Below are 26112 nucleotides of genomic sequence, written 5' to 3' on the forward strand. Positions count from 1 at the left end.
ATGTCCAAAGCATTTCTCATAGTAACTCAGTTAGTCTTACAACAAGCCAGTAGGCCAGTATTTATTATTCCAGTATTGTAGATGAAGGGCTATGGCAGATTTGAACTGGGATTTCCTGATTCACAGGTCAGTCTCCTTTAGCAATTATTCTACACTGGTTTACAAACCTGGCATCCTTGCTGGGGTAAAATTATTCTCAGGCTAATGTGGTCCAAAGTCACCTTCTGCTGTCATTTCTTGCGACGTCGCAAAGAAACAGGGGCAGACCTTTTGAGCTCATTGTACAAAGTCCAGCAGTTATAAATACGCCCAAGTCATTCACTTGTGTGAGCCCCTTACAAGAGCTGGTGCAGGCCCAATATGCTCAGAACTCATCCCTGGCACGCAGCCCCACAGACTGCACCCCAGACTCCGAATTCGATTTGGTCCTTCGGCTAGTGGATCTGGCTCTTCCCTTAGGAGCAGGAGGCTCCGGTGCGTTTCCACTGCTATGTTCAGGGCTTGTATTCTCCCTGTCAACTGCATGTGACGGTTCCTGTTCGCTCTCTTTCCGCCTCATCAGCTCTTCTGCCTGGGCCCGTTCCTACAACCAGAAAGAGTGCGCATGATTGAGAAAAGGGAAGGAGTCTTGTAGGACAGCACTTCGACATTTTGGCCTCCTTCTTGCCAAAACCCAAAGAAAGTTAAGTCATTTCCCAATGTATTTTCAAGCCGTTCCTGAAGCAGCAAAAAACCATTCCCTTCTCTGGGAATCCATATAGTGCTAAATGTGTTGTTGCTTGTACGCTCCCCAGACCGGCTCTCCACACCATTTTACCCAAATATATGCCTCTCCCACCTCTTGCCTTCCTTTGTTACCTGCTCTGCATGCTCTGGAGAGAGGGTGTACCAGAGGGCAACGGCACAGCGCCTTCCACGCGTCACTGCCCACACACCATGGGGGTTCTCCCCACCAGAGCTGAAGGCCACCAGTCTTCCACATTTAGGGCGCACCTGGGCCTGACAGAGAGAGAGAGAAAGAGAAAATGCTATGTCAACATTCATCCCTGCCTTGTAATTATTTTCTCCTGGTGTCCCATTTTGAGTGGCAGCTCTCTGAACAACTGAGGATGGGGCAATGTCAAAGACAAACAGGGAGCTGAGCATGTCAGCAATAGAGGATTTGATATCTGTTGCACAGTGAACTTTGGCTGAATTTGCCTTTGACTGCCCAGTTTGAATCTCCAGTTTGCCTGGAGGGGGAAGGGCACAGTCCCAACCACAGCTGCCCTCCTGTCTCCCTTATTCTCACACTCAGTCCTTGACCCAAACTCACTGTCATGGTCACAGCATCTGTCTCAGTGAAAAAGAGGTTCCCCCCTTGGAAATCATCATTCAGGTAGAGGATTGCACTGCAGAGAAATGGGAGAGCAATTAAGGTTGTGGATATCTGGGCACGGTCCATTAATCCTCACTCATTCTGAATAGCTAAGATACACAATAAAGCTGCCACAGAGGCTGACATCCCTGGGGCTGAATGTTCTACACGCAGATGCTACAGCCATAACAATGTTCAGTGTGTGAATCAGGGCCATATGGACCAAGGTCCATCTAGCCAAATGCTGGTTTGCACAATCAAACACGCTGAGCTGCGGTGTGTGCTGGTGGCCGTTTTGAATAGGCAAGCTGTGACCATGGCTTGTCGTATAGTCCGAGCCCAGGGACTGTGGGTTATGCAAGGGTTAAACAAGCTTGGCAGAACCCTAAAACTGTCCTAAACAGCCGTTTAGCCTTCGCAGCCCCTGGGTTTGGATGACACAGAAAACTGCAGGTGCACCTTGAATAATCAGGATGGCACTTGCAAGCACCACTGCTTGTTGTGGCTTAAATAAGCCACAACAAGTCGCTGTGGTCAGACAAACTCAGGCCACAGCTAGTCCTCAGGTTTATCCTGGGATCATCCCGGGTTCGCCCCTGCCTGAGCACTGGATCCCCTGTGTGTCACCTAGAGGAACAGGTCTGACCCCTGGACGATCCAGGGATAAACCTTAGGTCTAGCTGTGGCCTCAGTTATTCTGTTTCTAACAGTTGGCGGTGAGATTCTTCTGGGAAACAGGTCATAAAGGCAACATCTAAAGCCATCTGAGCCAGTGAACCAGCCACATCTTTGGCAGCAAATTCAGTAAGATAATTAAGAATAGCGTGAAGCATTCGGCCTGTCTTGACACTCCTGCTGTTCAGTTTTTTCGGGTAATCATGTGATCTAGTGTTATGCGAAAGAACAAATGTTTTCTCTTCTACTCTCTGTGCATCACTCATCTACTTCCATCAACTGAGGCTGCATGGGTTAATAAGCTACCCACAATAGCTTCGGCTATTGGGTGGTATAAAAATGTGATAAATAAATAAATAAATAAATAAATAGCCCACGATCCCCCGCCTCACGAGTGGACTAATAAACGACCGTGAGTAGCTTAATAAACTACTGTGTGTAATTTGACTCATCCCCCTGTGTTGCTGCAGTCCTCCTGCCTGAGTAGTGATGCTGTTCACCTCTGAAGTGCTGGAAGTTTGCAGGATTGGGACAAAACTTAATACGCCGCCTCCCCCAGTCAGAAGGCACCCGATCCACCATCAACCCCCTGCACGATAACTCACCAAGGGGGGAAATTCCCAAGTGCCCCCAAAAGGGGAAGTTGCTAGAAAACCTTGAGGATTTGCAGGATTGGGACCAAACACAAATGACCTTTCATACTCCGACTACTTCTCCCAAGTTTTATTTTATTATTTATTTATTTCATTTTTATACCACCCAATAGCCGAAGCTCTCTGGGCGGTTCACAACAAAGTTTACAACACCATGCATTGGTGTGTGGCCCTTGATCGCATTATGAAACAGTAGATACTGTGCTGCATTCATTCAATGTGTGCCCACAGAGCAGCAAGTGCATGTTTTAAAAATACCTTCACAGCGGAGCCTCACAAACAATAAAAGCTCCAGTGTAGAATCTACCCTAGGCACTATGGGGTGTGAGTCAGCAACAAGGAATAGGGAGGCAGCCGACACAAGGAACGGGGTAAGGTGAGCAGCAGCATGTACTTCCTACAGTTAAAAATGCTCCTACTTCTGACCATTCGCTTATTCTCCCGGCTGCTCCTCTGGGCAGCGGGTCACGAGAAACAGTAGCAGCAGCAGCAGTTGATGCCAGAGAAGGAGTCAAAGACAGCAATGGCAGCTGTCCCTCCTCGGCACAGTACAAAGAAAAAGAGTGGGAGAGCAAACTGACAATGAGGGCAGAAAGAAGGGCAGAGAGCCGCCTGCAGCAGCTGTTGTGTGACTTCTTTTCCTCACCATTGACTCAGTCCCCCAACCTGTTCCTTTGAGTGGCATCAGGAAGCAGCAGGAGCCCTTCCTTCCTGTGGAGGAGGGAAGCGGAGGCAGGAGAAGATTTTGTGCAAAATGGTGGCATTCTGTCTGCAATGGGCTCTTTACTGGTGTGTGGGCCCCAGCAGATGCCTGATTTGTGCTGAAATGTGACATCGGACCTGAGTGTACAACATTTCTGCAGCGAGAGTGGCAAAGACAGTTTTGTTACTTTGTCAGCAGAAGTACTTCCATTCCAAAGCAAGTTTTTAAAAAGAGCTTGGTGGTTGTTGTTTAAAGGCAAGCTTTTTAATAATAATAATAATAATAATAATAATAATAATAATAATAATAATAACCTGCTTGTGCAGGTTTTGGTGAAGTTTGAATGGGGCAGAACCATCTATTGGTTGGTGTTAGCGATCAGCAGCCTCTCTACCCTCCCCAAAACCAACAGCACTTTTGCAACTCTTTTAAAAATGTTTGTAGAGTTATTGTTGTTTTTAAATAAGGTGAAGAATGAATATACATGTCGTTCTTTAAAAACTACGTATTATATCAGTCTTCACCCCCAGCCTCTCACCTGAAGTCTCTGTATACGTAGGCAGGAGGCTCCCTCCAACATGAGTTTCCCTCTGGATCCAAGAGGCAGTTGTCAGCATGGACTGGGTGACTGAGGTCCATCCGGCCTTCTTGTTTGCCTGAAGGAAGACCAGAGAGAGCTGTAACTATCTTACTCCTGACACCAGCCTATGATCGCTCAAAAGTCACAAGAAAAGCAAATGTTCACGCCTCATTTCCTTCCATAGAATGAAGGAAGTGAAGACCGGGGCTTTTAGTCATAAGAACTGCATCTGGGTGACTGTGGTACAATTCTGCTAAGACAGAGCTGGCCCATTTTGGTGCTTGACACGGAAAATCCAAATTGCTCCCCTGCCCCCCTGCACAGCTAAATTCTCCTGTCATTCCCATTCATTTCAGTGGGAACTGCACAAAAGAGGTGTCATGACCCCAGCTACAAGCAGAGACTCCGACGAGGAAGTGTCAGAGAACTTGTGGGGTGGGAGGCACGCATCCCCCTTAATACTGCAGGAAAGGCAAAACAACAATTTGAGCATTGCCTCATTAGAAAAGGTCTTAAACAGCAGCTACCTCTAACAGACGTCAATATTAGGGACTCCTCTTGCTGCTGTATTGGTACACAAGAAACAATACCACTCACCCCCGAAAACACAGCTACCAATGTTACACTGAATTTTGTGTAAAACTTAAAGGATTCCTCTCCTGAAACTTTCCCCTCCAAATTCCCCTCTATGCACTTTGATTTTCAATATTTACATAGAATATTCTCTGAACATCATAATCTTTGTCAAGTGTCAAGAGCCGGTGTTGTGTAGCGGACAGAGTATTGGCTGTAGACTAGGGCTGAGGCCTGTTCCTAATGCTCTTGCTTTGTGTTACCAAGGCCATTGTTGTATTTATCTTGCTTAGCTAGCAAGATAAATAAATGTATTTAGCAATTATCTTATTGGGAATATTATACACCTATTGGGAATATAATACAGGGAGACCAAAATACAAATCCCTGTTCATCTGTGAAGCTCACCTTGGCCCAGTTACTCTTTCTCAGCCTAAACTATCTTGGTTGCAAGGCTAAACATTGTGGGGGACCAAGACCATGTATGCTGCCTGGAAGACGAAGATAACAAAATGAAATGAAATAAAACAAATATCCATGAAATATTTTATATCTGTATTTGATATCCAATTTTATTTCAGTATTTTATTATATTTGATAGTATGCAATGATGTTTAATCCATAATCCAGCTATACCCACGGGCATAATGAGTCATGCATAACGGTGGGCATCCAGACACTACAGTGGGGCCCAGATCATAGAATCATAGAATAGCAGAGTTGGAAGGGGCCAACAAGGCCATCGAGTCCAACCCCTTGCTCGATGCAGGAATCCACCCTAAAGCATCCCTGACAAATGGTTGTCCAGCTGCCTCTTGAAGGCCTCTAGTGTGGGAGAGCCTACAACCTCCCTAGGGAACAGATTCCATTGTCGTACTGCTCTAACAGTCAGGAAGTTTTTCCTGATGTCCAGCCGGAATCTGGCTTCCTTTAACTTGAGCCCGTTATTCCTTGTCCTGCACTCTGGGAGGATCGAGAAGAGATCCTGGCCCTCCTCTGTGGGACAACCTTTCCAGTAGTTGAAGAGTGCTATCATGTCTCCCCTCAATCTTCTCTTCTCCAGGCAAAACATGCCCAGTTCTTTCAGTCTCTCTTCATAGGGCTTTGTTTCCAGACCCCTGATCATCCTGGTTGCCCTCCTCTGAACACACTCCAGAGGAGGGCAACCTGAATGAACATCACTGTGCCAATGGGGGCTGCCTATTCAGAACACTGATGAAGCACAGGGAAGGCTGCTTTATGTATGCGGGTCTCTCTTGTTGGAGTAAGACAGTTTATGAGATTGAAACAACTGGGCATGTTTAGCCTGGAGAAGAGAAGATTGAGGGGAGATTGAGGCCTTCTCTGCTGTGGCACCCTGACTGTGGAATGCCCTCCCCTTGGAGGCCCGATTGGCGCCAACATTGATTTCATTTCGACGCCAAGTAAAAACATGGCTTTTTAACAAAGCCTTTGATGGTGAAACTCACTGGCACATTGTTTTAACTGCTTTTATTGCTTTTAAATTATATATTGTTTTAACTTGGAGCATGGTTTAATTTGTTTTTAACTGTGTATATTTCTTGTTTTATACTGTATGTTTTTATCTGTACACCACTCTGAGATCTTAATGATATAGGGCAGGATATAAATGTTTTAAATAATAAAATAAATAAATAAATAATAAAATGATAGCACTCTTCAAACACTTAAAAGGTTGTCACACAGAGGAGGGCCAGGATCTCTTCTCGATCATCCCAGAGTGCAGGATATGGAATAACGGGCTCAAGTTATAGGAAGTCAGATTCCGGCTGGACATCAGAAAAAACTTCCTGACTGTTACAGCAGTATGACAATGGAACCAGTGACCTAGGGAGGTGGTGGACTCTCCCACACTAGAGGCATTCAAGAGGCAGCTGGACAACCATCTGTCAGGTATGCTTTAGGGTGGATTCCTGCATTGAGCAGGGGGTTGGACTCAATGGCCTTATAGGCCCCTTCCAACTCTACTATTCTATGATTTCATGGTTGATACATGCCTCAAAATCATAACATTCAAGAAGATGTGATGTGAATGTCCAGAACCTTTGGATTTTGATTTGACATTTCACAGCTGTTTCCGGTGTGAAGTTCATATTTTTTTTAACAAAATTCAGATGTACTGTATATTCAGCAATGTTATGTAACCATATACTTGTCCTGTTCCATATGAATTGTTTGTATCATAACATTGTTTACCTTGCAGTAGTACATTTATCAACAGTATTGTATTACGGACGGAGATTGTAGAGTCTACACAGTAGATAATAAATGCTAATTGTCAATGGGGAGGATTCCTGATCAGCTGGAACATTATGGCTACAGCTAGACCTAAGGTTTATCCTGGGATCATCCAGGGTTCGCCCCTGCCTGAGCAGTGGATCCCCAGTGTGTCACCTAGAGGAACAGGTTTGACCCCTGGCCGATCCAGGGATAAACCTTAGGGCTAGCTATGGCCTATGTTGCAGATCCCAAGTGTGCAAGGAGAGGCGTCAAGAGTTCCTTACCTTCTGTAGCTGTGCGACACACAAGGTGTGTGAATGAAAAGTAGAGGCTTTTCCCTGGGGTGAAATAGGATTCCACAATTTTCCGAGATTTTTCACTAGCTTGCAGGAGTAGTTTAGCATCCCTCCAGTTCACAGCACTTTCCTCAGCCAGCTAGAAGATGAAAACACATTGGTGAAATGCCTCACATACAGAAAAGTTTAATTTGTATGAAGGTCCAGGAACATGTGTATGTTAAGAGAAAAATGACAAAAACGACACGTATTTTATTTATTATATCTTTATTTATTTGTGACACGTGTATACCAAAGAATATAATAAAATGTTGGTTCTCCTGTTGGTTCTCCTGGACCTCTCAGCGGCTTTCGATACCATCGACCATGGTATCCTTCTGGATAGGTTGTCTGAGCTGGGAGTTGGAGGTACTGCGTTGCAGTGGTTCCGCTCCTACTTGGATGGCCGATTCCAGAAGGTGGTGCTGGGGGATTATTGCTCTGTGCCGTGGCTCCTAAGCCATGGGGTTCCGCAGGGCTCTATCTTATCCCCTATGCTGTTTAACATATACATGAAGCCGCTGGGGGAGGTTATCCGGAGATGTGGACTGAGGTGTCATCAATATGCGGATGATACCCAGCTCTACCTTTCCTTTTCATCAAACCCAGGTGAGGCAGTGACTGTTCTGAACCAGTGCTTGGGCACGGTAATGGACTGGATGAGGGCTAATAAACTGAGACTCAATCCAGACAAGATGGAGGTACTGTTAGCAGGTGGTTCATCTGTCCGGCGAGGTGGTGTTTGCCCTGTCCTGGACAGGGTTGCACTCTCCCTAAAGGATCGGGTCCGTAGTTTGGGAGTGCTCTTGGATCCAGAACTGTCACTTGAGGCACAGGTGAACTCAGTGGCAAAGAGTACCTTTTATCAGCTTAGGTTGATATACCAACTATGCCCTTATCTGGACAGAGATAGCCTAGCTACAGTTATCCATGCTCTGTAATCGTTTGCAGTAATCGTTTGGATTACTGCAATGCGTTATACGTAGGGCTGCCTTTGAAAACGGTCCAGAAACTTCAGCTGGTACAAAAAAGGGCAGCCCGCCTACTAATAGGGACTGGCCGTCGAGATCACGTTACGCCAGTCCTTTCACAACTTCATTGGCTGCAGTCCAGGTCCGGGCCCGATTCAAAGTGCTGGTATTGACATTCAAAGCCCTAAAAGGTTTGGGGCCAGGTTATTTGAAGGAACGCCTCCTCCCATATGTACCTGCCCGGACCTTAAGATCATCTACAGAGGTCCTTCTCCGTGAGCCCCTGACAAAGGAAGTGAGGCAAGTGGCTACTAGGAGGAGGGCCTTCTCCGCTGTGGCACCCCGGCTGTGGAATGAGCTCCCCAAAGAGGTCCGTATGGCATCTACACTGTACTCTTTTCATCGCCAGCTGAAGACCTTTTTATTCTCTCAGTATTTTAACACTTAATTTTAACTTAAATTTAAATTTTACTGTTCTAACTCTGTATTTTAATATTACATCAATTTTGCTGCATGGTTTTATCCTGGTTGTGCTTTTTATACTGTATTTTGTATCTGTGTTTTTAACCTGTTGGTTGTTTTATTATGGTTTTAATTGTTGTGAACCGCCCAGAGAACTTCGGCTATTGGGCAGTATAAAAATGTAATAAATAAAATAAATAAAATAAATTAAAAATAAATAAATAAATAAAATCCCTCAGTGGTTCACAATAAATAAGAGTACTCCAAGTGCCAGTACCCTTAACAAAATGCTTTTGTAACTCCTTCAGGTTGCCAGATTAATGTGTGTTTAACTTTCTAGACCTCAAAAAAGTGGGAGAAGAAAATGCTGTTGCTTCTTCTTCCCTGGTTTCTTCAATGTCCTGCTTCAACTAGGTTGAGGTCTTTGCTATGCAAACGCAGAGTAAATTACAATCAGTTTAGCAAGCCAAAACTCAAGCATGGTTTTACTAGGCAAATATGGATTTTCCAGAGAGAGGAGGACCCAAGGTCAAATGCACAAGCTATCAGTCAAGTAAAATCATAATCCAAAAAGGCAGCATCAGGAAGCAGTCCAAAGATCAATAACACTGGGGTCGGAACACAAGCCGAGGTCCAAGTTATTGGAGCCGAAGAAATGGTGTTGCTTTCATTAATTGCTAGACTGATATGGAAGAGTTGTATTGGAAATTAAGATGGTATTGGGGGACAGCTTTTCGCTTTGCAGCATGCTAGCCTCCCAGTTAAAATAAAAAAATAAAAATCTAATAAAATAAAATACAAGTCAGAAGGAGAAAGAGGCTGACGGGTGGCAAGAGGGGTGTCCATAGGCACAATGTGCCCGTGGGCACCACACTGTGCACCTCAGATCTAGTATTTTAAATTAATTTGAAAGCACAGGTGTCTATTGAATGAGGTAATAAGGTGAAGATGGTATGAGGGAGCAATCACTGCCCATAAAGTAGACTCATGTTCCCTCCCATCTCATCTCACTTTGGATAATAGGCATTTGCAGTGGTGCGCACTGGCATCATAATGACTGGGTTTAGGAAACATCAGACTTTTAACGATCTGCAATGGGAGCAAAACTAATAATTGTTCTGGGGATGGGAAGAAGGGGAGCATCTAATGGGCTAAATCCAAGCTGTAGGGTATGCTGAAGGATGGATTCCTGCATTGAGCAGGGGGTTGCACTCTATGGCCTTGTAGGCCCCTTCCAACTCTGCTATTCTATGATTCTAAGCTATGAAGCCACATGCAAGAATGGCTATGGCTAGACCTGTGGGTCTAGCGCGACGGAGGAGGGAGGATCTCGCAATATGGTTATCGCGAGATCTCCCCCTCTGTCTACACGCGGTGCGCGACATCCTAGGAAGAAGAGGACATCGCGCCCGCCATTTTGTTTTGTTTTTCTTAAAGGAGGAGTACAGGAGCGCTCAGTTGGAAAATGTATTTTTTTAAAAAAAAAAAAAATCCCCGCTCCCTCCACCCCACCCCCGTTGGGCACAGAGCTCCTGAAGATCTCTGTGCCCCATGCCCAGCTCCTCGCAGTTACTCGCGAGGAGCCGGGACAACCCGTGACGCCCGCCCACATGTTCCGCAGTCTCGGGATCATCCCAAGACTGCGGAAAAAGCAAGCTAAAAGGCTATGCCGATATCCCGGGGAAAGGGAGGGATCATTCCTCCCTGCTCCTGGGATCCCTCCTTGTGTGTCATGTGAACACATAGGGATGATCCCAGGGCGATCAGCAGGTCTAGACATGGCCAATGTCTATACATTCCATGTTCTTGAATAAATTAAAAAGTAAATGCAAGAGTTTTTTTGTAGTGTTTCAAAAACCTGAAAAATCTCTTTGGTGAGGGATGGTGGGAGAAAAGGAATAAATACGTACATCACAGGCCTATTGAATATGTAAAGGAATAAATATGTACTCTTGAGGCCTAACTATACATTACATGCAAATGTGTTTAAGAGAACCCTTTTTTTTTTTTTAAACCAGGAAAATTCTTTTCCAGAACAGGTGGCTTGGAGTCAAGAACAACTTGTTAGATTGTAAGCCTATGCGGCAGGGTCTTGCTATTTACTGTGTTATCTGTACAGCACCATGTAGATTGATGGTGCTATATAAATAAATAATAATAATAATAATAATAATAAGAAGAAGAAGAAGCACGTTTCTGGGTATTCAATAGTTTTCCTGTCCATCACTTCTCTGAGCCAAATCACACCCACCCACCTGATTCTCCCATGTAGAGCTCCAAACATGTGTTTACCATTGTATGAATGGATTGCGCACCTTACGGGAGAAAAATGTATCTGCTGGGATGTTTTGGAGTGGAGAAGCAATGGGCAGGGGAAGGGTTAAGCACTGCCTTGCCCCCTCTCAGTTGAAAATCGCCCCCTCCTGAAATGCCTTTTCTCTAGAAGAAACAATTGTGTCCCCCCCCCCCACACATTTTCAAGTAATATGCAGTTCCACCCACGGTGGGAGAAAACATGTGTTCAACACTGCCTTACATGCTGCCTTCAGCCCTCTTAAAAGACCCAAGTATTATATTATTATTATATTTATTTGTATCCCGCCTTTTGCCCAATACTGGGCAAATACTGCCCAATACCTTTGAACTTGGCTGTGAGAACCAGAGGCCACAGCCATTGCCCAGTTTGGGGTTTTCTCACTAGTTTCTGAGAAGTTCCAGTGAAGAAACCCACAATGTAGGACTAGGAACGCAGCCCTCCTAAAACCACCAAGAGATTTACCTGCAAAGCTTTTAACACTGTTAAGCCTTCAAATCTCTCGTGCGGGGTGTGAGGCGAACGCCTTCCACGATAGCCATCTCCTGTACCTCCAGCTGCCTGAAACATGCATGAACATATGAGGGACTCAGTATTGCTCTTGGCTCTGCTCCCTTGCCCAGCTCCAAACTTTTCCTACCGGAGTGGGTAACACGGCCCTAAAGTCTCCTCACCGTAGCCAGGCGGAGGATGTCTTTGCATTCAGATTCAGTCAGTACTCTGTCCAAGACAACTCTTTGGGAGCCATTGAGTTGTTGGGAATCCATGGTGATGGTGAGGCCCTCAAACGGTAGTGGTGCTGGGAAAATGAGACGAGCAAAATGCTGCAGAAGTCCACCTATGAGGAGAGTCTGTCCAGCATCATGTGCAAATAAAAAGAGATGAAATCTGCTCTTCCTACAACGCCCAGTCAAGTGTGTGTGGTTTCCCTAACCTGTAAGCAGCACACCTGTAAGGCTTTTGTTCGAAACCCAACAGTATAAACACACTTTGGTGCTGTATAATTTGATACGCTATTGCCCACCGAGCTCCGAATTCAGACGCAAATTCCCCATTGCTACTTTGCATCTGGTCCAAGGCTCGCAAATCCTTGTGTTACATCAAAGCAGCTGGGTCGATAGGAGTCAGAAGGACCACGACACCTGGGACCTATGTGGTTTCTCTTTATTTTATTTAAAACCTTTGAACTTTGCCTCTTTACGGCTCAAGATGGTTTCCAACAGAAAGTTAAAGTTAAAAACAATAATAAAAAGTCTGACACAGTCCACATCAGCAGCTGTCCCAAGGCCACAGGGCATACTTAAGCAACCACAGGGCTTTTGGAAGAGGTAGGTTTTGCATTCTCACCAAAAAACCTGCAAGAGCAAAACAGTTCCAAATCTCATTGGTGGTGCCATTCCAAAGCCCTGGAGCCATTGAGGTAAAGGCCTTGTTCTTTGCCACAGATGTCTGCATATAGAGCAGGGAGTACCGTGCAAAACCCGCAAAGATCTCTTAAAGGGTGCAAGCCAATCTCAGGGCCCAGTTACCAACTCATTTGCAAAAGTGCAAAAGCCCACGATACAGAAAAACAGTCTAGTCAATGGTATCAAAAGTGGAAGACGGGAGTGCAAGATCGTCAGGAGGGAAGTTCAACAACACTCAAATCCTGTCATATATGTAGGTCCTAAGTTGGTATATTTCATTCATGTTTAGTAATCCAAAAAACAATGTGTTGCATATTCCTGATACCTTTAATTCTCACCTGCAAACTTGGTTTAACCTCTAGTTTAAGAATCAATTACATTAACAAATACCTGCCCACTTCACTTCATCTGTCAGTGGGCTATTACCTATGAATGCATATAGTACACTACATGAGATAGTCACTTTTCTCCCTTCTGATTCAATAGTTTGGCACCTAACTGAAACTAGAGGAAGAACTGTCCTAACAGGGGACAAGATTTGGTGTTCAAGAGCACTGCTCTTCGGGTCATGGAGGCAGGCCATAGTGCTTGCTTTAGAACAAATCTAGAGCCTTAAGCTGGGCTCAACGATAGGGTGACCCTATGAAAAGGAGGACAGGGCTCCTGTATCTTTAACAGTTGCATAGAAAAGGAATGTCAGCAGGTGTCATTTGTATGCATGTCTCACCTGGTGAAATTCCCTCTTCATCACAACAGTTGAAGCGGCAGGAGCTATGCTGTGACCAGATTTAAAAGAGGGCAGGGCACCTGCAGCTTTAACTGGTGTGATGAAGAGGGGATTTCACCAGGTTCCCCATATATACAAATGACACCTGCTGAAATTCCCTCTGCAATACAACTGTTAAAGATACAGGAGCCCTGTCCTCCTTTTCATAGGGTCAGCCTACTCAACGAAGACCCCCCCCTCCCCAAAAGGCAGGATCTTGTTCTGACTGTATGTTCATCTCTGAAATGTAGCATGAGATCAGGGGAAGATTTCCAGCCTGGATCTTGAAAGCAAAGGAGAAGACATATAATGCCCCCTACAGTTCAGAGCTGGGGGGTGGGGGAGGGGAGCGGAAGTCAGCTCTGCCTCTGCAAGTCTGCCTCTTCAGTTTGGAACCAGAAGGGAGAGGTGACAGGGTGTTGCGTTGTCTTGCCCTGCCTCTGAACCCGATGGGTACTCTAAGCACGTGTCAGGTACAGAGGAAAGGCCACTTGCCACTGTCTCCTCGCTCCAGGTCCCAGAAGGAGACAGCGGCTTGTTATGGCTCTGTCCTTGTGCCTGGCAAGCGAAGAGCCAAAACAAATCCTGGCCTCTAGCTGAAGCGTGGGGCTGGAGAAGCTCATCCCCCTCTCCTCTTCAGCCCCAGGTTTGAAGAAAGCCCCAAACTCATCTCGCCACGATGAAGGGGGCAAATAAAGATGCCTGAACTCTAGCCTTTCCCCTTGCACATTACTCTTTCACTGCTACTCACCACTGTGTTCTTCTTGTCCCTTATCTGAGGCTTTTAGGCTTAGCTTCTGCTGATCTTCTCTTGGGATTGACAAAGACAGAACAGACCATCAATAGCAGGATTGTAGGACATGAGGCTCTCTCCACACTGAAGAAGCTCAACAATACACCAAAACTAGCATGAGCCTGCCTTTATAGCACCGCTTTATAGCACCGCTTTTTGTGAACCGCCCAGAGAGCTTCGGCTATTGGGCGGTATAAAAATGAAATAAATAAATAAATAAATAAATTTGGCACCGCTCTACTGCTAAACCCTGAGGTTTCTCTGCTGCGGGGTGGTGGCAGGTAATCCCCATGATGGAGGCAGCCAAGGCTTTCAGGCGGCCGTATGGCTTGCTGGGCCCGCCCCCTGCCCCTTGCGCAGCTTCTGGTGACCAATCAGAAGTCGCCTTCCATCCGGGAATGCCCCCACCTCGAGGACAGTCAGCCGAAGAGCCGTGCTGACCTCACTTCAGTGAGAAAAGTCAGGGTCTGTCCCCAACTTTTCTAATGCACAGCTTTGTCGATTTGCCTCGTGGTGGCCGCGAATCGGCAGCTCCATCATATAACCGACACAGCACCGATTCGCAGCTGCCACAGGGCAAAGGCGAAGTTTAGACAGCCCCTCTATTCTTTGTTCCTCTCTACACAGATTTTGAAGCACTGCCCTCCCTCAAGCCATCCCAAAATTCCCTCTACATCCTAAGTTGCTGCTTTGGATCTTACCTGTGTTTTTCCTTCATGTTTTCAGGGAACAGTTCCTCAGGAGTCCACAATTCCTAAAGAAACAAACTCAGGGACTTAGGCCATAGCTAGACCTAAGGTTTATCCCTGGATCGTCCAGGGGTCAAACCTGTTCCTCTAGGTGACACACAGGGGATCCAGTGCTCAGGCCGGGGCGAACTCTGGATGATCCCAGGATAAACCTTAGGTCTAGCTGTGGCCTTAGTTGCACAACAAGATTCTTTCATAATGTGGCATACCCACCATCCTCTTTAGTCCAGTACCCCACCTCCTTCTGCATATCATAGTATTGTATGTGTGTGTGGGGAATGAGCTCTTCTCCTCTACACACATTCACGAATTCACCTCCTAGCTAGTCCACATTACAAGGATCTTTGTGGAAACACAGCAGGCTGAGAAGTCTCACTAGCTGGCTTCTTTTGCTGACCATGGGGGGTGTCTGGTATCTGGTGTCAGTAAGCAGGACATTTTGTTCTTTAGGTCATCTCCGCACTCCTGGCTTTAGGAATTTATCACCTAACAGGCAAGAGCTGCATGGAATCATCCTTTCTTTGACACCCGTAACTGGAACGTCCTTGGTGATCGCACCCTGTCTTTGGAATACCCTCCCCACAGAAGCTCACTTAGCACTGAATGTTATCAATTTGGCATCAGGGTAAAACGAATTTATTTGCCCAGGAATTTTAAAAAGTTTTATCCTGTTTCGTCTTTAGTTTGCTGTGCAGTTTTTATGCCTCAATTTTTTAAATGTGATTTGGTTTATGGTTTTATTATAGTGTAGCCTATTTTGGTTTTTATGTCTCTTATATTGTCTCTTATATGCCACCCTGATATTCTAGAATTAAGAGCAATTTAAAATATGTTTAATAAATAAACAAACAATTGATTTACTATGCAGCAGTAAATCAATGAACAATTGTCCTTAAAATAAGGAGTTCTTCCCTCTTCTCACTTATCTCAGGCACTTGGTACAAAAGGAAAGAAAGAGGTTCCCCACATAACATTTTGTCAAGTTGAGTTTCACAGATGAATAACATGAATAAATCCCTCTGATGCAATGAGGCCATGAAAAACCTACCTCCAGAGTAGACTATGGCTACTTACAGGGTCATCAAAAGTCTCCCCGAGGTGCTCCATTGCATAGTAAATCAGTTTTTTCTCCATGAGAGACCTCTGCACATAATGGCGGATGATCTGTGGATGAAATGAAGCTGTTAAAATTGGACAAAAACATATACTACTAAATAGTCCTGGCTTTGCTTGCTAGACAATGCAGACCCTGCCGCTAAAGATGCACAGTCTCCTTCAAGGTGGGTCACAGATGTGCCTTAAGGTTGACGTACGTATTGTATGAAATGTGGTTTGCACGTGTGTTTTGTTTATATTTATAAATAGTAAGGGATGGGTGGGGCTGATTCAGATGATGTCAAGGACAGAGAGGGATTTAAGTCTTTCACCCCATGTTGCTGACCTGATGAGAAGTACCCCACAAACTACTACTTGCCCCAGAGGGAAGCTGCTAGCCAATATTTTAGGTAGCTGGGGTGGGTGGGTGCTTTTCATTGGGACTGAAATGCAAGGGGGAAAGTTACCTTCCTCCGTGGCTCTGATCCGGATTGTACCTAGCCGCTCAAGTGCAAATCATGTATTTAACGTAATATGTAGTGTGGCCTTTCATGGTGCATGCTCCTCTCTCTCTCTCTCTCTCACGCACACTCACAGAGTAAATGTTAGAATTTTGCAGGTGACAGTAACTGATAAATTTGAAAGCCAACGAAATTGCTTTAGTACAGCCTTCCCCCAAACAATGCCTGTAGAAACACATAAAGTTCTCTGTGCCCCTGCCACAATCACGCCCCTGCCCAGTGCTGTGTTTCCACTCCCATGAGGGCCCCTATCCAGTGCTGCTGCTGCTGCCTCCAGTTACTCACCCCCCACCCTGGCCAGATTTACCTTTCGAGAAGCCCATTGTGTGTAGACCTGATTCAAATCAGGGAAGGTTTTTTCTTCTGAATTTCCACACATATGCCCACAAGGATGGGGAGTGTGTATGTTAAAAAACAAAAAAAAAGTCTCCAATGACTTCGATGGAAGTACATTGATTGAATTAATGGGAAGTTCATTGATTGAAAAATTGTTTTGCATGGGAAATTACTTGGGGCCTTGCTAGACCAGGGGTTAGCGTGGTGCGAAGCCCATGCTCGTCCCTGTGCATCCAAATGATGCACAGGGGATCCCAGCCTCAGCCGGGGCTCGAGCCGCCCTGGCACCGCGCTAACCAAAACCGCCTGTAGCGTGGTTCTTCCCATGGTCCCGGCCTCAGGTCGGGCTGAGGCCGGGACCGCGTGCGTGTGGACCAGTCCGCCGCTTTTCCTGGCTACCGCACTTACGCGCAAGTAGCTGGGAAAAGCGGCGGACGGGCCGCAGTGCTCTCGCTGCCGCCGAGTCCCCGGCCTGTGTTGGCCTTCTGCCGCCGAGTCCCTGGCCTGTGTTGGCCTCCGCCGCTGAGTGCCCAGCCGGGGGACATGGCAGCGCTGGCCATCACAGGCCGGGGACTTGGCGGCAGAGGCCAACACAGGCTGGGGACATGGGGGGGCAGGAAACGGAGGCCGGGGACATGGGGTGGGGGTGGGAAACAGAGGCTGGGGACATGGGGGGCGGGAAACGGAGGCCGGGGACATGGGGGGCAGGAAACGGAGGCCAGGGACATCAGGGGGGAAATTGCGGGCTGGGGGTTCGGACATCGCGGGGGGGACAGGGGGGAAGGAGAACGGGCCGGGGAGGGGAGAAGGAGACTTTCTTAAAAAACAAAAACCCTACTTACCTGTCCTGGCTCCTGCGCTGAAGCTGCCTCTTTAAAAATTAAAAAAAAGGCGGCCGCGACGGCTCTCCTCCAGAGCTCGTCGCGGCTCCTGTCTGAATAAGGGCGAGATCTCGCGTTATTCTTAACGCGAGATCTCCCCTCCACTCCTCCGGATTATCACACAGGTCTAGCAAGGCCCTTCGTTTGCATTTTGTGCAATTGGTGGGTTGTTACAGTAGCAAATGTGGGGTTAAATATGTGGCTTGGTGTTCTGGGGCTCAGAGCTCACCTCTGCCTAGTACTCAATTTGTGGTCTTAAGTAACTCGCTTGTCTCCATTTAGTCCAGCACTCTGTTTGCAGTAGCGGCCAGCCAAATGCCTCTGGGAAAGCTTAAAAGCAGCAAAGCACGAGGTTAACAGCATTCCCCGCTATGGGTTTGTGTGTGTGTGTATTTCTCTTTAAATGTTGTGAATGATCATGCCCCCTACAGCAGCCGTTTTGTGACTAGCCATGCCCCGATGGCAAGGTACAAAAAGTCATGCCCTGAGCGCAAGTCATTTTGTGGTGGTGTGCGCAACACTTTCTTAAAACTCCGAATGTGCCCACAGGTTCAAAAAGCTTGGGAACCCCTGTCTTAGTAAATGAACACATCTCACCCCACAGTTCCTTCTGCTTTTGTCCTTGTCCCAAAGAGCTGGGAGTTACATGGAACTCATTTTCATTGTTGAAGAACTCTACTGGTAGAGTGAACTTGGAGGAATAATTCACTTACACTGATACTGTACAAGCCTGGCATGCAACACAGAGCCAGTGTGGTGTAGTGGCTAAAGTGTTGGACTGAGAGTCAGGAGATCCGGGTTCTAGTCCCCACTCGGCCATGGAAACCCACTGGGTGACTTTGGGCCAGTCACAGATTCTCAGCCCAACCCACCTCACAGGGTTGTTGTTGTGAGGATAAAATGGAGAGAAGGAGGATTTTGTATGCCGCCTTGGGTTCCTTGCAGGAAAAGAGGCGGGATATAAATGCAATAAATAAATAAATAAATAAAGTTAGGGTACAATCCTATTCATGTTTAGACAGAAGTCCTATATCTCCCAGCCTGCCCTAGCCAGTCATGCTGGGAGTTGTGAGACTTTTTCTATCTAAACATGCATAGAGTTGCACCCTTAGCGTATTAGGCACTTCGGCACTTCTCTTGAGTTATTTTCAATGGAGGCATAGTGTACCTAATCTTATTTATTTATTAACATTTATATACCGCCTTATCTGCTTAAAGCCATCAAGGTGATGTAAAAAACAGTAAAACCTTAAAATAATAAAAACAGGAACATTAATTCTCTCTGGATTGCACCTGATGTGAAAAAAGTTAGATTAATTTGTATAGCGAGAACCAGGTAGGGGAAACATTGCTCGTACCTCTCTGGCTGCAACCGGTGTTTGTTCTCCCAGCTCCGCTTGATGCCGTTTCAGCTTCTCTAGCATCGCCTCATCCGACGGATAGAACAGCAAGTACGTAGCTGCACATTCAGCAGCAGCGGCCACATTTCCAACTGAAGCAGAGAAGGCTGACTTAGGCCTTAGCTAGATGATGGGTTAGCCCGGGCTGATACCTGGGATCGCCCCTTTGCATCCAGATGACGCACAGGGGATCCTGGGCTCAGGCAGGGGTCAACCCTCCCTTGCCCCAGGGTAACAGGCACCACTTTTGGACCGGTATTTCCCACGGCCTCGGGCTGAGCCCAAGACCACAAGCGTGTAGACCGTTCCGCCGCTTTTCCTGGCTACCACAATTACTCGTGAGTAGCTGGGAAAAGCGGCGGGCGGGGCGCAGCACTCCTCAGGAGCGCTGCGGCCATCAGGGCTACGGTGCGGCGAGCTGGGAAAGCCATTAATTTTTTTTAAAAAAACACTTACCTGAGCACACGAGCGTTCGTGCGCATGGCCCCTTTAAGACGAAAAAATGGCGGGCGCGACAGGGTCCTTTCCTGACCTCGTCGCGCCTGAGGTGTAGACTATGTCGAGAGCCCTCGATAGTTGCATCGCAGGCTCTCCCCTCCTCACCACCGGATTATCAGGTAGGTCTTGCAAAGGCCTTAGTCATGGTGGCTCGATCCGCCATTCCAGGAATGCCCCATAAGCAGAGCAGAGCGGGGCAGGCCAGCGCTCCCTCTCCACAGAGCCTTCCCTGCTTACCTCTTCCATAGGCAAACTGCAGCAAATCAAAATGAGACGGGATGAAGTCTTCTGTGGAAGACACCCTGCCTGGTTTGGTGGCAACATGAAGAATGCATTTCTGCCTGCACTTCAAGACCTGGATGTAGTGAGCTGGAAGGCAGAGAGAGAGAGACAGAGAGAGAGAGAGAGAGAGAGAGAGAGAGAGAGGGCCTCCAGCACCTCCTCTGGATTGTCTACTTCTACAAACTGGGGTGCTTAAAAGGCTGAGGCCTTAGCTAGACCTAAGGTTTATCCCGGGATCGTCCCGGGGTCATCCCTGTTCTTGTAAATGACACACAGGGGATCCCAGGAGCAGGCAGGGACGACCCCGGGATAAACCTTAGGTCTAGCTAAGGCCAGAAGGTGTCGCTAGAAGTTGCCTATTCCAAAGGAACTCTTTTTTCTCTCAGGACACACGACAGAAGACAACAGTTGAAACAAATATCACTAATGTTCAAAATGCCCCCAAATCACCATTCAATTTCTGAATACAAAATTTCAAATTTGAATTTTGAATGTGAAATTTCACTAAAACACTTGATATCTGAGTGCTTTAGAATCACAGAATCATAGAATAGCAGAGTTGGAAGGGGCCTACAAGGCCATCGAGTCCAACCCCCTGCTCAATGCAGGAATCCACCCTAAAGCATCCCTGACAGATGGTTGTCCAGCTGCCTCTTGAAGGCCTCTAGTGTGGGAGAGGCCACAACCTCCCTAGGTAACTGATTCCATTGTCGTACTGATCTAACAGTCAGGAAGTCTTTCCTGATGTCCAGCTGGAATCTGGCTTCCTTTACCTTGAGCCCGTTATTCCGTGTCCTGCACTCTGGGAGGATCGAGAAGAGATCCTGGCCGTCCTGTGTGACAACCTTTTATGTATTTGAAGAGTGCTATCATGTCTCCCCTCAATCTTCTCTTCTCCAGGCTAACCATGCCCAGGTCTTTCAGTCTCTCTTCATAGGGCTTTGTTTCCAGATCCCTGATCATCCTGGTTGCATCCTGCTTTAGGGAAATCCTACACATGTTTAGACAGAAAAACGTTCTACCTCTTCAGTTGTAGGAATTTTTTTTGGTCTAAACATGCACAGGATTATGCTCTTAGCTGGCATCCCTTGTTCTGACTTTGACAAGCATCATGTGACCAGATACGAAAGAGGGCTTTAACTGCAGCTTTAACTGTTGCGATGAAGAGGGAATTTCACCAGGTGCTGCATGCATACAAATGACACCTGCTGAAATTCCCTTTTTAATACAACTGTTGAAGATAAGGGAGCCCCGTCCTCCTTTTCCTATGGTCACCCTACTCAACATTAAAATAAGAAGAGTATTCTTTTAAGTACATGCATTTCCTTGAGATGTTCCATAATTCAGTCCCTTTTGGCCTTCGTAAACCATGCGTACACAACTCTACAGCGTTCACAATACTGAGTGCTGCTTCAGAGTTTTGGTGCTACCTGCAATGGATTCATAGAGGCCAAGTTGCATCTCCTCCTCTTTATCCTCATCCTCTTGGGGCCCTTCACAAAGGGCTCTGCAGTCCTCCAGTGCCAGCAGCCCTTCTCTGAGTGATTCCTCCAGCTTTGTCACCGCCTGCTGGTACTCATCCATACTGTAATGATGCACTCCAGCTTCATATGCCACCTGCAGGACCACAAAGCCATGACGCCTCATTAAAAGTTTGAAGGCTGTGACTCTCTCATAGGGTGGTCGTGCCATCAAGAAGCTCCGTTCTCAGGCCAAGCTGCATATGGCATGCAAGATCCATGCCAAGATGAAGTCCCAAGGCCTTTGTAAAAATGTTAAAACAATTAACCTTTAGTGTCCAGGTTCGGATATCAACATAGCGACCCCCAATTGGGGTTTGAATATTCAAAAAGGCTGTGGAATATGCCTGGCTTCCACCATGGCAAATCATGGGTTAATTAGCCCACGATTTGCCACCATTAAGTGCAAACAGCTCCATGCAACTCCCACCTTCCTAGCATCACAGTTCTGATCCAATCTCACCGTGTGGCTGCTTTGAAGAAGAAGTAAAGAACATGTCATGAGATCCAACTGTAGATCTCATAAACCTTGTCTAGTTTGGTTCTAAATCGATGTAGGATTTTACAAAATGCATGAAACCATGATTTTCATTTTTTAAGGTAGCATCATCAGAATAAGTTCTAGAAAAAAGCACATCTACCCCAGATGTAATTTAATATTACTAGATAAATAATTAAAATGTAATGAATCATAGAATCATAGAATCATAGAATAGCAGAGTTGGAAGGGGCCTACAAGGCCATCGAGTCCAACCCCCTGCTCAATGCAGGAATCCACCCTAAAGCATCCCTGACAGATGGTTGTCCAGCTGCCTCTTGAAATACATTATACATGCAAAATACATTAATTACAAATAAGTTTAAAAAAAACACAGTTCAGCCCATAATGTATTTATCAGTGTAGTCTTCAGAGGTGAACAAGCTGCCTATGTCTTTTTTAGTTTATCAGGAGCCCTGCTGTCATCAGAGGGGTTTTCCAGATTGCTGGTTCTTAGAGAGCTATTGAATCATTGCTCTCCACTGTAACGTACAAGCAGAATTGCAAATGACTTTCTACACTTGAGTGTGTGTCTTTGTATCCTGCTACGTTCTGTCCATACTAGACAAAATAACATAACCATGTGAGTTATGTGTTTTGTTTGTTTTGTTTTTTAAATGATTTTTTAAATTTGTTACACTTTTTTATTTAAGCACTATTGCACAAATATATTCGTATTTAAAAAAAATAAGGCAAAAGAGAGCAAATTAAAACAATGATTAAAATAATATGGGGTTGAAATAGAACTGGCTAGAAAAGTAATAGTAAACGTGTGCTAAGGTATAGAATTGTGACTCCAAGCTCACCTATGATCGCATGTCAAAACCACATCTCCTAAAACATGCTAGAAAAGTAGCACTGAGGTGATCTACACCTGGTGATGTAGTGCTACTGTTCCTTTCTTTCCCAACAAGCCAGATTTTATGAGGTTGTAGAAAAGACGGAAGAAGCATGAGGAAAACAAGGGGATAACAAATTGATGACAATATCATGTAGGTGCCTCTAAAAAGTGAATGAAAAAACCATGGCTATTTCACAGTATACAACCATTTTAATCTGCCCTATAGCATCCCGACTTCCACAAATGTCTCACCCAGTGTGGCATGGCCTCAAGATCCCGAAAGCTTTCTGATTTCACCCCAGCCATGCGATGGTATTTTTCCATATCCTCACGCATTTGTAGGTGCTGTGGATTGGCCACGAAGAACGTGTAAGCTGAGGAGACCGCTTCATCCAGTTTCTTCAGCTGCAGAAATAAACAGTTCCATTTAGAAGCAAGTGTAGGCCACAATGGCACCATCTCAGATTGAAGTGGTGCAGGTAGGTGATTTTAGATAGAGCTGTGCTCAAAGGGCATCCCAAAAATTTCCACCCTATTTGCGGGCAGAGAAAATTGTCAAATTTCTCTAAAAGAAAGAGCAATTCTCCAGCAGTTTCTCACAGGTAGGGAACACCATTGGCAAATTTCTTTCTTTTTTCTTAAGGGTGTTTTGTGTTTGTGTGTGCGCTGCAACTACAAATGGCAACAGCAGCAACTGAGTTGGTAAACTGTGTTGGCCATTTTGCATCTTCTACAATGCAGGTGTTATGGGGGCAGTGTTGTGCCTAGCCTCAGGGAAGAGGTGGAGCAAGTGCTGTGCCAAAATCTCTTCTCCCAATTTCCTGAAAGTCTCTTCTCCCATGAAAAAGGCTTCCATTTTTACTCTCCAAAGCTCAAGGAATTTTATAATTTACTTTAAATTTATTTTGGTAGCATTTTTGATCTTACCTAATCCCTACGAGATGGCTGAGGGTGTTGCGTATGATTTTTCTTTCTATTATACATCTCTCCATTGCTCTGTAGCCTCCCAGACTGCCTGCACTTCCTGATCTGAAAAAGACTGATAAGATGAATTGCCTGATGTTGTCCCCTGGGCTGTAACTGAAATTCAGGAAGCTGAGGAAGCTACAAGGTGCTATAGAGGTGACTGCATAATGAAAGACAAGGACATCCATGCACACTCCTCTGTGACCTCACAAATACCCTGAACCGAACCCATGAGAATTTCTCTGAAATGCTCTCCTCTGAATTTCTCTCCTCCCTTCCCCACCTATTATGTACTTTACAACTGCTTCTACATTCCTGATATGTTAGAGTGGGGAGGGGGGAGAACTATTTGCTAATGCTGATTTTAAAAACAGAATATAGGCAGTTTTGCATGTAAACTCATGCACATCATAGCACCATTAGCAGTGCTGTAACAAACGCTCTTCTTGCACACTACTTATTTTGCCATTAAATTCAAGAGGGGGCTTGCTAAGGTCTCATCTGTCCCCTTCCTCGCCCCCCTCCCTGTGCAGCTAGGGTTGGACCTTGGGGTAGAAGTCCAGGGTCTCACAGCCCAGCCCCCCCAATGACCACCAAAAGCAGCAAGTAATGTGGTCAGCGGCAAACAGGCCCAGCGTCTCCAACTGGGTGGCATGAACATGCCAAGGCCACCGGAGTTGATGCTACTCGATCACCACAGTATCCTTTCTTCTAGTTTTTCTAATCATTTAATAGTCTGAGGCAACCTGATGCATATGTTTATTACTTTTATTTTAAAAATATATTGATTTTTTCTACAACAAAGTGGAGTAAATGTGTTTAGCATCAGAGCAGCAGAAGCAAACTCCATGTTATTTTTAAGGAAAGGGGATTTCTGCCTTTGGCACATAGGGGCAGCTACATTTTTAAAAACAATAGTTACTCAGCATTAGAGTATGGAAACGTAAGTAGCACTGGGCAGAGTAGGCCCGAGACAGGAGGGCAACTAGGATGATCAGGGGTCTGGAAACAAAGCCCTATGAAGAGAGACTGAAAGAACTGGGACTGGAGAAGATTGAGGGGAGACATGATAGCACTCTTCAAATACTTAAAAGGTTGTCACAGAGGAGGGTCAGGATCTCTTCTCGATCCTCCCAGAGTGCAGGACACGGAATAACGGGCTCTAGTTAAAGGAAGCCAGATTCCAGCTGGACATCAGGAAAAACTTCCTGACTGTTAGAGCAGTACGACAATGGAATCAGTTACCTAGGGAGGTTGTGGGCTCTCCCACACTAGAGGCCTTCAAGAGGCAGCTGGACAACCATCTGCCAGGTATGCTTTAGGGTAGATTCCTGCATTGAGTTGGACTCGATGGCCTTGTAGGCCCCTTCCAACTCTGCTATTCTATGATCCTATGACTGGCTGAGATGGAGCAACAAATCTCTCCCAAGACAAAATGCATAATACCCAAGGCCGGAAACTCTGAGAAGCGCCTCTCCCCCTTCCGGGCCATAAAAATACGATAATATTAATTTAAATAAATAATAATTTGCTGCCCTTTCATGACACCTCAGATCAGCTGCCTACAGCTCTGAAGTTTGGGGTATGTGCTTGTGTGCACAACTACTTCTCCCCTTCCCATTCTTGCCCAGTAGACCCCCCCCCCCACTTTTCCTAGCTTTTAAAACTCTGCTCCTTAGACCACCACCCTGCTGCATACCAAATTATTACAATCCAAGAATTAATCAGAGAAACGCTGACTTCAAGTGAAAATCATAATAAGAGCCTGTTAGGGAAAAAGTAAATGCCACCAGGTATGTGGGGTGTGTATGTGTGGTGTGGTGAGGGGTTTTGGGGGAATATGTTGAGCGGTATGGTTCGGGAAGTGGTCGTGGCAGCTGCTCTGCGCTTTCTGCTGTGCTCTAAGCCAGCTCAGGCACGGGAGAGGCCGGGCCGGGAGAGGCGGCCACATCAGCAGCAGCTGCTGGGCCCAGCCCTGGGCTGTCACTCACTTACCTTGAAGAAGACAACTTGCAGGTAATTGTAGGGCTCCCTCTCCACAAAGTCCTGCTGGATCTCTCTGCTGGCCCTGTGGCGGGACGGCTGGCCGCCCAGCCTGCGCGCCAGACACTCCTCTAGGCACTCTGCCCGCTGCAGCACCCGGTCGAAGAAGCCCATCTCCCAAGGCCGGGGAGGCGGCCGCCCCGCAAAGCTGGCCTCGTCCTGGCATGTGCCCTGGCACTCCCGGCGCACCCCCAACACCTGCGAGTAGCTGTGCAGGGAGCGCTGCAGGAGCTCGGCCGCCCGCGGCCAGTCCTGGGCGAAATACGCGCGCACCCCGTCAGCGTAGAGCAAGTCGTGAGGGGTCGGCTGGCTGGACCCCGGGGAGAGCTGGCATCTGCTCCGGCCGGGGAGGAGGAGGAGGAGGAGGAGGAGGAGGAGGAAAGCGGCGGAGGGCATGGCGGAGGCGAAGGAGGAGGGCGAGGGAAGGAGGGGGGATGCTTGCCGCGGAGTTGGAACCGGGACGGGAGGAGGCGCTGAAGTGGAGGCGCAGCGCGCGGCGGAAGCGAAGTACAAGAAAGAAGGGGCGAAGGAGGGGAAGGCAGCGAGGAGACGTCGGCTCTGGAAGGGAAGCGCGGGCGCGGGGGTGGGGGAAGAGAGGTCCCGGCTCTTCTCC

At 46.6% G+C, this 26112-nt stretch overlaps 2 protein-coding genes across 2 annotated transcripts in view; both read right to left on the minus strand.

Annotated features, from left to right (window-relative positions):
* Window positions 1-240, minus strand: part of GNB3 (G protein subunit beta 3) — a 39128-nt gene extending 38888 nt beyond the window's left edge. Inside the window, exon 1 of the mRNA XM_063128965.1 lies at window positions 168-240. The gene's annotated coding sequence lies outside the window, so the exon portion shown is untranslated. The remainder of the gene's footprint in view (window positions 1-167) is intronic.
* On the minus strand, window positions 1-25895 carry P3H3 (prolyl 3-hydroxylase 3). Its single transcript, XM_063128422.1, has 15 exons — window positions 25452-25895; window positions 22743-22895; window positions 21022-21208; window positions 19547-19678; window positions 18770-18903; window positions 15653-15742; window positions 14531-14583; window positions 13788-13846; window positions 11539-11663; window positions 11330-11425; window positions 7067-7217; window positions 3927-4044; window positions 1316-1391; window positions 859-999; window positions 1-583 (listed from the first exon to the last, which is right to left on the minus strand). Exons 1-15 carry the CDS (start codon window positions 25893-25895, stop codon window positions 365-367), a joined length of 2178 nt encoding a protein of 725 aa, XP_062984492.1. The 3' UTR covers window positions 1-364.
* Window positions 25896-26112: the final 217 nt, after the last annotated feature.

This window comes from Elgaria multicarinata, chromosome 6 (assembly GCF_023053635.1).
Source record: "Elgaria multicarinata webbii isolate HBS135686 ecotype San Diego chromosome 6, rElgMul1.1.pri, whole genome shotgun sequence".
NCBI classification, from domain to species: domain Eukaryota; kingdom Metazoa; phylum Chordata; class Lepidosauria; order Squamata; family Anguidae; genus Elgaria; species Elgaria multicarinata.

Bases quoted from the DNA above. Each gene is read 5' to 3' on its own strand.
- P3H3 (XM_063128422.1), bottom strand. From the start codon at position 25,895: ATGCCCTCCGCCGCTTTCCTCCTCCTCCTCCTCCTCCTCCTCCTCCTC. The intron at 21,209-22,742 runs GTGAGACATTTG...GTGGTCCTGCAG, and splicing joins TTGAGGCCATGCCACACTGG to GTGGCATATGAAGCTGGAGT. The intron at 18,904-19,546 runs GTAAGCAGGGAA...TCTCTGCTTCAG, and splicing joins GCAGTTTGCCTATGGAAGAG to TTGGAAATGTGGCCGCTGCT.